Source organism: Trypanosoma brucei, chromosome 7 (assembly GCF_000210295.1).
Source record: "Trypanosoma brucei gambiense DAL972 chromosome 7, complete sequence".
Lineage (NCBI taxonomy): Eukaryota > Euglenozoa > Kinetoplastea > Trypanosomatida > Trypanosomatidae > Trypanosoma > Trypanosoma brucei.
In genome coordinates, this window is record NC_026740.1 from 137,845 (window position 1) to 152,067 (window position 14,223).

At 49.5% G+C, this 14,223-nt stretch overlaps 7 protein-coding genes across 7 annotated transcripts; all 7 read right to left on the bottom strand.

The window, feature by feature from the left end:
• Window positions 1-525: 525 nt before the first annotated feature.
• TbgDal_VII670 (chaperone protein DNAj, putative) lies at window positions 526-2,169 on the bottom strand (the record flags this gene model as incomplete). Its single annotated transcript, XM_011776071.1, has 1 exon — window positions 526-2,169. One exon carries the CDS (start codon window positions 2,167-2,169, stop codon window positions 526-528), a length of 1,644 nt encoding a protein of 547 aa, XP_011774373.1.
• A 621-nt stretch (window positions 2,170-2,790) lies between these two features.
• TbgDal_VII680 (hypothetical protein, conserved) lies at window positions 2,791-5,337 on the bottom strand (the record flags this gene model as incomplete). Its single annotated transcript, XM_011776072.1, has 1 exon — window positions 2,791-5,337. One exon carries the CDS (start codon window positions 5,335-5,337, stop codon window positions 2,791-2,793), a length of 2,547 nt encoding a protein of 848 aa, XP_011774374.1.
• A 232-nt stretch (window positions 5,338-5,569) lies between these two features.
• On the bottom strand, window positions 5,570-5,881 carry TbgDal_VII690 (hypothetical protein, unlikely; the record flags this gene model as incomplete). The annotated part of the gene is made up of 1 exon (XM_011776073.1): window positions 5,570-5,881. The coding sequence occupies one exon, from the start codon at window positions 5,879-5,881 to the stop codon at window positions 5,570-5,572; it is 312 nt and encodes a 103-aa protein (XP_011774375.1).
• Window positions 5,882-6,049: 168 nt separating this feature from the next.
• On the bottom strand, window positions 6,050-7,759 carry TbgDal_VII700 (hypothetical protein, conserved; the record flags this gene model as incomplete). Its single annotated transcript, XM_011776074.1, has 1 exon — window positions 6,050-7,759. The coding sequence occupies one exon, from the start codon at window positions 7,757-7,759 to the stop codon at window positions 6,050-6,052; it is 1,710 nt and encodes a 569-aa protein (XP_011774376.1).
• Window positions 7,760-8,855: 1,096 nt separating this feature from the next.
• On the bottom strand, window positions 8,856-9,890 carry TbgDal_VII710 (hypothetical protein, conserved; the record flags this gene model as incomplete). The annotated part of the gene is made up of 1 exon (XM_011776075.1): window positions 8,856-9,890. The coding sequence occupies one exon, from the start codon at window positions 9,888-9,890 to the stop codon at window positions 8,856-8,858; it is 1,035 nt and encodes a 344-aa protein (XP_011774377.1).
• A 457-nt stretch (window positions 9,891-10,347) lies between these two features.
• Window positions 10,348-12,264, bottom strand: TbgDal_VII720 (hypothetical protein, conserved; the record flags this gene model as incomplete). Its single annotated transcript, XM_011776076.1, has 1 exon — window positions 10,348-12,264. The coding sequence occupies one exon, from the start codon at window positions 12,262-12,264 to the stop codon at window positions 10,348-10,350; it is 1,917 nt and encodes a 638-aa protein (XP_011774378.1).
• A 139-nt stretch (window positions 12,265-12,403) lies between these two features.
• Window positions 12,404-14,107, bottom strand: TbgDal_VII730 (hypothetical protein, conserved; the record flags this gene model as incomplete). The annotated part of the gene is made up of 1 exon (XM_011776077.1): window positions 12,404-14,107. One exon carries the CDS (start codon window positions 14,105-14,107, stop codon window positions 12,404-12,406), a length of 1,704 nt encoding a protein of 567 aa, XP_011774379.1.
• Window positions 14,108-14,223: the final 116 nt, after the last annotated feature.

Genomic DNA, 14,223 nt, shown 5'->3' on the forward strand with positions numbered 1-14,223 from the left:
CAAAATACAACGAGTGAGCAAACTACGTACCGATGCACATCTGCGCAAGTGGTGGCATACAACGGAATTAAAAGGTAAAGTCAAACGTCAGCGAATGGCAGATGGCAAATGGGGAAAAGAAGAGTAGCTCCCCTCGCCCTAATGTATTCGAAAACAGAAGAAGAAAAAAGGGGAAAAGAACCTCCCCTGAGGAACTCTCCGGCAGCTAACACGCGAGTCGCTCATGTCACAACGCAGTAGACCCCATGCGGAAATGCGTTTGCACCAACAACTTGTGTGTGTGTGAGGAAACATACGTGAAGTGCTCGGATATATCCCCTCGACGGTTCACCTTTAAAAGAAATGTGTGATGTTTTTAACGATAGGATACTGATATGTGACGCGTCATGCACATGCATAGGTGATGTCCGGCCTCCAAAAATGAGTTGCTGTGCAGCTTTTGTCATGAATAAATACAAAAGAGACGCTCCCCCTAAACAAAAGATAAAACAAACGCCCCTCCCCCTGTCTTTCCCAATAGAATACTTAACCACCTTCACCTCGTTTCTGCTGTTGATAATAATCTCTGAGGGAATTCATTAGAGCGTCCATGGTTTGCTTATTAGCACCTTTGTACGACTGGCCGTAAGTTATGAATATTTCAGCCAGTGCCTGCAAGGCTTCAAGTCGCTGTCGCCGCTCCTCTTCGGGTACCTGATGATCCAGTAGAAGAGACGTTGCCACCCACCGAGCTGTGCTCTCCAATTCCTCAACGGAGGTGTACCAGGCCAAATCCACCATTGTAGCAGAATCCCTAAGAGTGTGTTGGCGGATGCGGCACAAGTGGCGCCATTTGTCAAGGCGTCGACGCATACGATGCGGCCCCGCCTCATTTAAATACAGAGTCATTCTTTCCCTTGGTCCAGACGCTTTGCTGTACAGCACCACACGCATGTACTCATGACCCACCGCATGCAGAACCTCGCGCGCAAGACCCGTGTTAAGTAACCGTTGCAAGCGTCCCTTGAGTTCCTGAAGCGCAGGCGCGCCCTTGCTGTCCTTCTCGCTCCGTAGAGGTTGCAAGTAAACGCTAAGCAACTCATCGCGACACCGTTCCAGCGTGCGCTGCCTGAAAATAGCAAGCTCTTCCTGTGTCCAGTCAAGTCCATCAATTACACGTTGCGAAAAGCTCCCTGTCTTAACGTCACCCACTATGGCATACAGAGCGTCACCACCAAATAGGGCCCGAACAGCACCACGCTTCTTCTTACCTATGTCCTCTACCCCACTTCTCCCACCCATATCATACTTACGGCGCTTCTCCGCGTTACCAAGAACACGGTATGCTTTGGTTAAAACATCAAACTGAGACGCTGCTGATTGGCTTGGATTCCTGTCAGGGTGAATTTCAAGAGCAAGACGATTGTAAGCCTCTTTGATTTGCTGCGGTGTTGCGTCCCGTGTAACACCTAGAATTGCATAGTAATCGTCACCTTCACTAGGGTGTGTACCTCCCTTTCGTTCATACCCTACATCTCGCTTGCCCCGGCGCTTGCGACGCGTTTCCCGCTTCATTGCCCGCTCGAACAGTTTTTCCGGTGGTGCCTGAAGTGAGAGAAGTGGATGGGAATTGCCAACAACACCAGAGGGGTACTCATATCTGCAGGAGAGTTCATTCCAGCAGCAACCTGGGCAAAACAGGTAAAATATGGGCGCCCTCAACGTGTGAACACCGCATAGCAGCATCTGTTGCACAGCCGCGTACCATGCAATGGCCATAAAAACAGCTCCCCAGAACAACCCAACACCTGGGGCAATGACTAAAGCCGCTGGTCTCAAGCCTCGCAACCGTATCGCCTCAAGGGATACGGAAAGCGCCAGTAACGGCGAAACGAGAAAAGAAAGCGTTATATTAAGGGCAGCCCCACCCACAGCCCTCACTATATTCCTCGTTGGGCGTGTTGAAAGGATCACACGCCCCTCATCACCTTCTTCCTCACAGCGTCGCTTCAGAAATGCAACTTCCTCCTCCGTTATTAGCGTGAAAACCCTGCGATCGCCTTCTGGTCGGACAAAGGAGGAAAGCCACCATCCTTTACCACTGGTGCGCCGTGCTTGGAGCGGGATGTGTTGCGTCACCGCGGTCAACTGCTGAAGAATGAGCCGCCTGGCTGTTAGTCCACTTGACATGTACCCTAAACCTTTCCATCACCAGAGTCAAAAAGCACAAGATAAACGTGTTAACCCTGACAACTTCCACTGCTCTAAAACAATAAATGAACAAACAAGGCAACAATGCGAAACGCAACACAGTGGAGTTATTAGAAAATGGGAACAATCGTTTATTAGTCCGAAACGATTCCTACAGCGCACAACGATTTCTTTCTTGGTGCTTTTAATGGTACTGCGGATAATTTCCATGCCTTCAGGTATGTAATATGGGTTCATTTTGAAAGAAAAAAAAGATAAACGCACGTGAGCGACACATGTGTATCTATAAATATATACATGTTGATCAAAGTGACGACATGACGATTGTATAAAACACAAATCTATATCTATGTAGTTGGTTTAAATGAAATCTCGCCTCAAACCCATGTAAACGCAGGTTTGTAGGTACAAGAGTTCACGTGCAATTTAAAACAATATGTTGCTTCTATTGCTACATTGTCATGTCTAATTATATCTAGAATACGTTTGACAAAGAGAGTTTTAAAGAAAAAAAAAAGAAAACTTTTTCTCTACAGAAACCGCAAAATCGTCCAAACGGTGGTGGTAGTGCACTTATGGTCCTGCGCATAAAACTTGTTCCTACTCCGAATAGAAAGAACTTGGTTGCGACTGCCCTCCACTAGCTGGACACGGAACCATTGTGAGAGAGATGCCCAACAGGTTGCACATCACGTACGCGAGGTCTTGGTGCAAACGTGGTAGCCGAAGTTGGTAAAATCTCGGCAATGCGGTTTGAACATCATCCGAGTGAGTGCAATACGTCCCAGATGACTCCTTGTCCGCTTTAGCCAGCGTCGACTCGGCGATCGTCATCGGACGATACCAAGGGAAACGGCCCAACGGCCCATTAATCTTCAGCAGCATCTCCTGGAGAGATACTTGAGCTAGATGGGCAGCCTGGGCTGCTCGGGCCTCCTCTCGCTTTCTTAACAGCTCGATTTCAAAGGCGCCCATTCTGTTATTTATCCACCGTTCAGTATCGCTACCTACCTCATTTTTAAACACATTAACTTGTGGTTTTCTGTAATTTTTACAACTATCCAAAATGAACACTCGATATCGTAGTCCCTCGATCTCCATTGGTTCAGGAAGGACACCGCTTAACTTCGACGCCTCGACGCTCATTAAAAAGGCTACTGCAATATCACCGTAGTCAACTGCTCTCTCTTTCAGGGAATTAAGAGCGGAGCCGTTCAACCTGGGGGACGAGGCCGCAGCAGTGTACGAAGGTTCCGGCCCGCGTGTCGGCTGCTTATCAGACCTGGGGTGAAATCCTACGAATGACTTGCCAGCCGCCGCACTTGTAATGGTTTGCATGCTGACTCTCTCTGGTGCATCGCCTACACTCTCATTCAGTAAGGGCAGCACGTGTACCACCTCTCGCTTGCCAAACCGCTCCACACATGACTTTTCGGCGAGAACGGAGCGGACGATAACGCTCCGCTCCTCACGGAAGTTAACCTCTTGCATACCCTTCCCTCTCTTACCCCCTGGGGAAAAGCGTGTGGTGGCAAATACAAGTTCCAAGCAATTCTCCTTTTCAACAACGGTACTACTATCTGAAAGCGGGGTGATTCGCTGGAGCGTCGGGAACCCGCCGAGTGTACGAATGTACAGCAGTGCAACATAAAGAATACGTGCGGCGTAAGAAAGTTCTACGCAGCTTCCCTGGTCAAGTATCGTCTGTTTATCCAATGTAGCTGCCGAATCACCACCGGATGCCAGCCACCACTTCTTCAAACTACCTTCAGGTCCTCGCTGGGAACCCATCGCAAATAACATGCTATTCAAGTTCCTACTAACCAATAAACCTTGTGGATCCCTCAGAATGGCAGAGCAAGCAACGAGAGAGTTAGGTTGTTCCCCCACCGCGCCCGTAGACCCCGCTTTGTCGCTCAAATTCCTTAAAAACCCGACGTGCCCACGGCTGGAAGAGCAGCTCCACAACCTGTAAAAAACGTTTTGGTAGTCATCGAATGTCTCCGTGTACGTCATCCGGTTGTTGGCAAGTGTGACGGCGAGCTCCCCCCGCTCCCCTGGCTTCTCCTCGGTATCACCAAACTCCTGCAATGGCTGCTTCCACGAACTTAAGTTTGCCTTTTCGGCCGGAGTGCCATCCTCCACATGCCACACGTCGTTGTGTCTACTCTTTTCCTTCAACCGGGTTATTTTAGAGGGGTGAATTGAGCCTCCAGGGAAAACAACATTTGCGGGCGGCTCTCCTGAGGTACCCCAGAAGTGATGAAACAACGCATCACCTGCTTCGTTGCTCAAACCGGTAGTTACGTCGTTCACGGGTTTACTGCTGTTGTTGGGGAAACCATCCCACCTCGGGAAGGTGAGGTCGGGGGAAGAGTAGAAACCATGATGCTGCGACGGTGCCTGTGAACTTGTTTCATCAAGTGTGGGTGCGTCTTTGAGGTACAACTCTCGTGCGACACGTCGTGGGAGAGGAGACATGGTTGAGGTATGTGCTTGTTTTTTTGCCTCGGGGCTACCTTCTAGTGGTGGAGCACCCCAACATTCATTCTCATTTACTGTTATACTCTCAATGAAACTCTTCCTGTTCGCCGGAGTGGCCGTGGTATAATCCCTCAGTGTCGATACAGCTGTTGCTCGTGCCTGGTGCTTGCGCGCCCTGCGGCTTGCAGCACGCGACACTACTACTTCGTTTTGCTTCTCTTTTGCAGATTCCTGCTTCCTAGTCGCCTTTGAACCTTGGCGGCCTTGATGGAGGCGCTTTCGCTCCTGGGCAGCTTTTGGTCGTGCGGCGCTGCGGCCACGGTCGGTTTTCTTCCCCATTTTGTTACTCGCAGAACGCGGACGCGCTTCACTCGCACGAGTGGGGATGCGTAAATTTCGATCCCCTCGAAGAGGAGCTGCCAAGGCAGCAGTGGGCGACCTCTTTTCCTCCGACGCCACGGCTGTCGGTGACGAGGCACACTCATCGGTGTTAGCATACTTTCTTAGCGTATCAGCCACACTTAAAAGTTCCTCTGACGCATAACTTGCGCTGCCCCTCGTATCGGCAGCGTCGTTGCGGGAGGGGACGGCGTCGGGTTCCAAAAATAGCTTAATGGACGTAGCGAGACGCACATTTAGACCTTCGCCAGCCCCCCCAAACATGATGAAGCAAGCTTGACCAGGGGTCAATGAAAGAACACCTAATTCACTTGCAAGTGGTCGCGCTTTCCTATTTCGGTCGCTGTACTCTACGCAGCGAATTAGTTCCTTCTTCAAACTAAGGGATAGGAGTTAAAAAAAATCATATATGTGGGTAAAAGAACGAGACACGACAACAGAGCGAATGAACACCATTTTTCTACCACTACACACATTTTTCACTTTTTTCTTTGTTTTATAAATCATGCAATATGCATTGCATACAAAACAAGATCGGGCGATCGTGAGGGCAATGGGACAAGTCCACACAGGCAACTAAGAGAAAATCACAAACGGGAATGAAGGGACGAAAAGAAGAAAAGTGAAATCCTTGCAGACACATATTATCCTCGTCCGCTTCTGCCCTTACTCTCCTTTTACCCATTACAAACTTAATCCGCATTGCATTCCCGGCTCCCCTCTTATCTACATAATGAACCCCGCCACGATCCCCAAACATAGGAGAAAGGGGTTGGGGAAAAGTACAAGTAGCTTTTTCTAAGTACATTCATCTCATTCAATTTATCGCCATTCACATGTCTTTTTCACCGCTTGACCTGTCGGACACCTCGCAGTGAACCTCTAGAAGTTTAAAAATGAAAAATGAAAGGGAAAATGGCGGTGAGCTAACCAAATCGATACTCGAACACAACATGGCCTTTGAACAGAAGCGGCTTTAGTTGTCTTCACTCTCAAGGGGAGTGCTTCCACGCACGTGGACATGAAACCCCTTCAGAAGAAACCTCCTCTCCTCTGAAGGTCCTGAAAGTGGAGGTTGAGTGTCATCCTTTTCCATGTAAATGACGTTATCGCACATTGTGCCACAACTGACGTCGCCCTCTAAACGAACAGTGCCCTCCAAAGCATTCTTCTGAAGGGAAGGATGTTGCGCAGGAATGGGCGGCGGCCTTGGCACGTCAGCGTCCTCCTCTTCCTCACCTTCTTCTTCCACTTCTTCGTTCTCATTTTCTTCAGCTTCCCGCTGTGCACGCTCGCAGGCCACTCTCTCAACAGCTTCTGCATCAGGTGGTATAGGTGGCACACGACCTTTTACAAGGATGCACTCCCTCCCACACCATCTAATCGCACAGCACTTAACTTTAGCAGCGCCACACTCTCCAGTGAAGAGTATGCCCACAGTACTATGGCTTTCCAGCCGCAGGAACTTCAATTCGGTGCCCGCGCAACCGTCGACAAGCATAACCCCAATATCTGTGTGGGCAATAAAGCAGTCACGCACGGAAACATCCGCATCGTCCAGATACAGTGCTACGTTGCACATAGCCTTTGTAGGTATCTTGGGTTGGGATACGACCTTCTTCCACCGATTCTTCAGGCGAAATAAGGGGCTTTGTTGTGCATGACGCGCAGCACGAAACTGGTCGGCGGTATACGTGGTTGGCGTTCCCTCAACAGGACCCAAAATCATGGAGGTGTGGATCTGCAGTGAGCACCGTGGATACGCGTAAAGCGCCTGCTTCGCACTGCCGTAAATAATGCAGAACTCTATCAGCACCTCGCTAAGAGGGTGGGCCACTACTGTTGGCAGCACTGGAGGTTCCGTAGATGGTTGACACGTAGTCGTTTCCACGGCCTCGGTCGTCGCTAAGGGATCTTTCCTCTGTAATGCATAATCGCCGAAGACACAGTGGCGGAATGTGGATCTGGTGAGTGGATTAAGCTCGATACCCCCAAAGAAGCATAAACCTTGCATTTCCAGATGATTATCCTTTGCTTTGTGAACCATCTCAGCCTCCTCTGTGGACCCCTCTGGAGCATCGTCGGCATTTTCCTCCTCTTCATCCCCATCAGCCACTCTATCCTGCTCATCATCATAGTGTTTAATGCCCTGCAATCCCTCAGGAATTTCCGCGTCTTCATCGACAGAAACAAACGGCCGACTGTGACGCACTATCAGCCGCCCTTCAATCACTGGAAACAGTTGGGGATCTGGTGCTGTAGGGGTTACAGTTGCGGTAGCAGGTGCTTCACCACCGTAGGGCGCGTACCATGGGCCCAATCGGCGCTCGTCCCTTGGAATATGGATCTTCTTGCGATAACCAGCCTTCCGCCCCAGTGCCACCGGGACGCTCATAATCCGTAAGCCATCCAGTCGAGACTCCTCAATGACCACCTCTTTCTCAAGATAGGCGCCAGGGTACACGATCACAAGGTCCTCACGGTATGTCACCGCGTCCAACGCTTCCTGCAGCTTCTGCATGCTACTAAAACCACCCACGTAAAATGTACTTGGTCCATCTTCCAGCTGGGAGAGATCGTTTGATTCCTCCCACTCCTCTTCTTCTTCCTCTTCTTCTTCCTCTTCCTCCTCTTCTTCTTCCTCTTCTTCTTCACGTGCTTCAAGCTCGCTTTTCTTCGGAGGCATAGATATTGCTTAGACCTCTGTTTGTCTTATGAAATCCTGTGTGTCAGAAAATAGCAGACAGAGAAGAGGAGTAATGGAATGCCGCCATGGAGAACGCAGGACATAGCGGGAAAACAGGGTAACGTTAGTGACTGTAAAAGTGGGCAACTTTCGGTAATGTCAGGAGTTCGGTTTCTCCTCTTTTCTTCCCCAGATTCATCATCTACTTTTCAGATTGTAACAACGAATAGTTCGTGAGGAAATGGGCAACAAACAACCCATAGGTCACGCACAAAGGAATAAAGTGAGCAGCGCTGTCACGTAAAAACATGTGAAACGAGATGGTGATGTAACTCCAGGGGTGTGAAAGAAAATGAAAGACAAGCGTGACCACAACAGCAGGATCAACATGGAATAGACAGAACTTTGGGGAAGTACATTCTTCTAAATATTTTTCTCACCCAACTGGAGTTGCATAACGGCTGAAGTCCGTGTTTCCACAGGTTGATAACACCTTCTATTTCCATCATCCCGACACATATATACATTCCCAACACTAGTGCTTACATGCAGCCACTGGCTATTAACAGACCACTCACGGGCTCATTTCATCCTGTTTTGCTCGTAAACAAACAAAAGGTGAAAAAAAAACAATGCCCCGGAATGCAAGTTAGAAAAAGGGAAGGTGCCCCGGTACAAACTCACTTGAGATGATATGAGTTACTTTCCTAACTCTCCACACCTCTACGACAATTTAGTGTGTTGAGGTACGCAGTCGTCCATTGAGACACGGGCCTACGCACTTTTGGATTGGTGAAATAAGACACACCACGTCAAAAAAAAAAAAAATGTCGTGGAGTAACCACGAGTCTGCAGAGCCGTCACGAGCTCAGTTGCAGCGCAAACCCCCGTAACGAGCGCCGTATGCCTGCGTCAATTTAGTACGGGGTTGCCATCGTTCCGGGGACACAGGCACTAAGCACTAAATAACAAAGTTTTAACTATAAGACAACCCCTTTCTTCTTGTGCGAAATTTGTTCTATCAAGTGACACCGTCCACACGGTGAACTGCACCAAATAGTGCAACGCACAAGAGCGACAAATCACCTGGCGAGCCCTATAATCTCGGTTTCTTCTTTGGATGCAATGCTTCCTCGTGAACTTTTGTAAAATCGTCAGGTTTCCCCGGCTTACCCGTTTCAAAGGGGGCACGGCAGTCAGTATCACCAGCGCCACATCGCTTGCGGCAGTGGTCCAACTTTTGGGCATAATGCGCAATTCTTCCGTGCTGTCGCGCCTTTTCACGCGTGGCATCCGCAAGTTCCCTAGTCAGTGACTCCACAGAGTTGTATGTCTCGAGTGCAACAGTTCGAAGTTTCTGCAGCCGCTCAACCCCCACCGTCCCATTCTGCGTTAGTGCATTGTACCGATTCTGGGCTCTTCCCAGGGAATCTTGTAATTTAATGCACTGATCCTCCAACTGCTGCTGACTGTTTGCAAGGTTGAGTTCGCGACTATTGAGATTTCTACACCGCTTCATCAAATCCTTTACTTCGCGCTTTAATCTATCCACATAAGCTTCAGTCGGTGGGCACTGCCTTTGGCCAGTAATGCACACCTCATCGTCTACATCATGCGCAACATCAGTCTCACTACTACCAGCATTATTCATGTCGACAACGACTTCTCCTTGCTGTTGCCCAGCTCTTCGCCTACACTGTGGGTGGAAGCACAGAATATCAGATTTCCTCTTCAAGGGATGACGGCAGATGGGGCACTGTGCACCAGTCTTGTACTCGTACAGCTGCATTGCGCACGTAAAGTGAAGTAAGTGCCCACATGGAAGCACTGCGATTCCCTCCAGGGCTCCTGACGTCTCGGATGAACTCGCTGCCAACCTTGCTCTACCAGCACCCAAACGGTACAAACTTACTGCCGCCACAAAGGCGTCTGGCATGTTGCCGACCCACCCAAACGCGCCGTTTGGCCAAACTCGCATGGGAAAGTTGACTTCATCACCTACTTGGTTCAGATCACCACTTGCACCCACGTCCGTTGACGATGGCGTTGCTGCGGGTGCGTTACTCAACAGCGACTCAATGCAAATGGGGCACTCTGCACCACGCAAAAACTCAAACTGAGGCATTAGCATATTTGGCAGTGCTGGCACGTACGCAACTCCTCTTCCCCCACCTTCACCCGAGCCAGATGGAAAAGAATACGTGATGCGTTACTTATGTGTATAAGTCCTGCCACAAAGTATCGATAATATTCCCTTCCGCCTCCACACTTGGCACTAGCCTTCCTGGTGTTAAGAGAATCAGGGAAAGAAATAAATCGCAAGGTGCACCATGTTGATGCAGGGGAAAGTGAAGAAATGGAGAAGCAGCATCCGACGTGAAATTTTTAAAAGTGCAAAGTTGTGTCGAAACTCATTATGATGTTTCCGCGTAGACCCTGTTTTTAATCAATTGGCAGTTCGTGAAAAGAGTTTTGTCAATAAAAATTATAAGCGGTAGAGAAAGAATAAGGTAACCTTCTGCCCAACAAAACGTAAGGGGAAATGCGACGCAGCAGAAGCTCGCCAAAACGTTACGACGACATTACATTTACTCTACAACCCAAGGTGGCGGAGGTGCAAGAAAAATAACAACTGGTCCCTGCCGCTGCACAAAACCCACATCCATACGCACTGCGTCTTCATAGCAGCACTCCAAACTGGGCGGTGGGCCCTCACCGTACCCCAAAATTTGACCTTCGGTGATGCTTTCGGAGTCGACCACATCCGAGCAGGCAAGTAAAGATTTATGCTCCATTTCGTACCGCCAGGCGTGCAAGGCAACGCGGGACCCATTGGAACCATCAAAAGAAGCCACAGGAAGTTTCCCACCACACTCCCAGCACAACTCGTCGGAAGCATAAAATCTGTCACGAAAAGATTTTGGCAGCTCGTCTACGCAAAAGTAAAAAGTTTGCCTATCATGCCCTCGCTCATTTGTATTGTATGTCACATCCCCAACAATGGGATGTCCCCAATCACTAAGGTGGATACGAATCTGATGCATGCGACCAGAGAATGGCACGCAGTGGACAAGACTTTCGGTGTTCGTTCCTGCATCTTTATGGTGGGAGTGATCACTCTGATAGTGCCGTAGCGGCTGACACAGCGTCATAGCATCCTGACAAAACATTTCCTTGATAGGGGTCCCATACGATTCATTCAAATCTTCATATATCGTTTCATTTTCACTGAACCTGTACTGCCGCAACGGAGAGGTGAAAAGAACCGGTACACCAACTGAATTCACAAAAGTCTTTACGTTCATCCCATCAGTTGCATCTCTGCGCCCTTCATGAGAGTTTTTGGTAACAATTAACAAGCCACCGTTAATGGGGCATGTGGTATCTTTCTCATTGCTGTCAGCTAGCGCGCCTTCCTTATTTTTATCCCCAGGACAATTTTCAAATCGTATCTTCATAGAATTTTCCGGGAAACAGCCACGAACCCGCGCCAAGTACCGTTTCCTGACTGTGGCGCCGGACATGTGCAACTTATCAAAAGTAATCGTCCCCTCGTCGCTCTCAAAGCGGGATCGCCGTGGCAGAATCTCCTCCATCTGCCGCGTCTTACTCATAAGCGCTTCTCCAACGCGCCGCGCTGCTACCTTCGAGATTCCCAAGAGAAGCACACCAGATGTTACTTTATCCAACCTATGGCAGGGCCGCGGGAGCCGCTCAATAGGAACCGTGTCTTCTTCCATTGAATCCGTGAGATAATACGCCAGCAGCTCATCCCGCTCCCTCCCAGTAAGGTGAATAGTAGAAACCAACGATTGCAGGAGTGGATCCTTCTCTACAAGCCATGCATGCAGACGTCTTGGCGCAAGGACGTATTCCAGCATAGCTGTGCAGGAATTCATGAAATACCTGCCACTTGCATGAGTCGGCAAACCGGCAGGTTTGTGCACAACCAGAATTCCATATTCACAAATACGCACCGCCGCTAGAACTATGGGCTCGACGCCCGTGGCGCCCATACGCACGGGGATTTCATGTCGGTGGACCGAATGAAGAACAACGTCCCCATGCTGAAGTGGTCCGTTCGCATTAGATGAATCCTCAGCACTGGCATCTGCTCCACTCGGCTCGCCCGCAGTGTGAGATCGTTTCATGTGATTCCGTCGGACATTGCACCTCGATCGCGAGATTTTCTGCAAGCGTCCCTTTTCCACGCAAGCCTCGTAGTAACTGCGGGAGTGATGAACATGCTCCTCGGAGTAAACATCCACCAGCTCACGGCCCACCCAACGACCCTTTACGAAAACGCGAAACGTAAAAAAATACGGGACGACAAAGCGCCGCGTAGGTTGTTCGCGCTCCTTAGGAGGTGAAGTCGCGGTGTACCATGGAAAACCGGGGAACAGCGGCGTGCTGTATAATTTTCGCTTCGATTCATCATTCCAGGAGGCCTCTTCCAAAAGTTGGAGCCGTGTTGCCTCCATAGATCCTTTGGTACTGTAACACATGAAAAATGCAGAGAATATAAAGAGATTGTTTTCCTCGTTTGGAGTTGGATTCCCCTCCTCTCCATACGACCACGCGAGATTATTTCAAATAAAAGGTCAGAGGAAAGATAGGACATCCAATATAAAACGACAAGGGTGACTATTCTTGCTGAAAGTCAGCCGCCGTCTTACCTCGGACCTTTTTCATTACCTCATGCACCTCTGATGGTGGGGGGACAGGTTCGCGGAGCATACCCCGTCTCACTAAAACTGACATGAGTCGATCGTACATAGTTAACTGCTTCACGTAGTACAGGGAAAAGAGAATGTGACGCACATCTCGCGGAACTTCTGCAGTTGATGTTATCTCGATGGTCAAACATGTGAACTCCGTAACCCTACTCCAAAATGCGTCGTCCATATAACGGCGAGAAGCAAGAGCACAACACAGCACAGCAACATCCTCAAGCAACTCCTCTGCGTTCACCACTGATCCTTCATGCTTTGCAGCCTTTCGCTCTGCCACCTTACGCTCCTTTAGTGAAAGCAATCGCAACTTCACTACTTCAATATTGGTCTGACTTGGGGTTGGCCTTAACCGGGTTGTCACCTCACGCATGCGAACCTCAGTGGCTCTAGCTAATGCGTTCATTTGAGACAATACGGTGTACGACGTCATAACGGGCTTAAGGGCCTCACTGGTCGCAGGGGCGGAGGTTGTGGCGGATTTATTCTCATCTCTATCATCAGAGTCGTTAACACTGATATCGGCAGAAGAAATCGAGGCCTGACCCACGTGGGGATCATCAAAATCCGTGCATTGGGCAAAGGCCGTGGCGAGCCTGCCAAGTCGCTTGCTATCAAGTTGTTCGCAAGCACCAAGTGCGGGCAACAAGAGTTGATAAACAACGGGGAGCAGAACAACAGGCGGATCAACCGACAACAGTGCTCCGCCGGTGTCAGCCAACATTATGGCATGTTGAAGAAGTTCAGCGGAAAGTTTCACACCCATATGGCTAAGACGCTCCCCATCACGTGACGGTATTGGACTTGGTGCCTGTGTTGGTACGACATCGTTCGTAGTGTTCACTCCATTTTCGCATTCCGTAGCCAACTTTTCATCAGGTAAGTGATCATGTATGGCGTGCCAGACATGCGTAAGTCTCTCACGCGCCAGGTAAAAAATAACTACACGGATCTCATCAACAACGGTGGAAAGTAGTCCCTCATCCAAGCCATGCGCAGCCGCATTGACAGACACTACGTTTTCTGCCATTTGGAGGCTCCGTGGTCCTGCTCGGAGAGTGCACAGTCGCAAAGCTGAACAAAGAGCCTGTACGAAAACAGGAAGGCAATACAGGTCGCGCGGAACCCGCTCCCCAGTGCCCTGTGGATCACTATGGTTCGCAAGCAGTTCCTTCTCCAATGTAGAGAGAAGGGAAGTGGTTTCAGTCCGGGGAAAGTGGCTTCGCCAGAGAAGACAGAATCGTCTCAAAGCCTCCGTGTCGTCTACATTTTGCAGCATGTCTTGGATACTCAAAACAATACGCTCCCAGACCGGAGCTGAATCACTTGACTCCTCAAGTCCCAGTGGAAGAACTCCACCACTTCGGGGGATGGAAGAACAGCGCCTGGAGAACGAAACGACACGTAATGAAGGCGGCTGCAGCCTTCCTACCCTCCTGAAAATAGGTCGTATATACCACTGACACTTCATCATCCCGTGCCTCGCACAGGCTCCCACGACCGGCGCCAAGGAGACCAGCATCCGTGTGTGGAATGTTGTGCCTAAGAGAGAACAAAACGGGCAAATAATGATATTATCCACGCAAAGATCCATTTCCTGCACATTCATTGGGTGCATCCGTAGAGGATAAAAGGAACGGAAAGTTATCAAAGGTTCTACCGAACCCCTCTGACAAACATCACACAAAACAATCCTTTATTGTTTAAACGATCGGTATACAAGCAGCAGAGAAT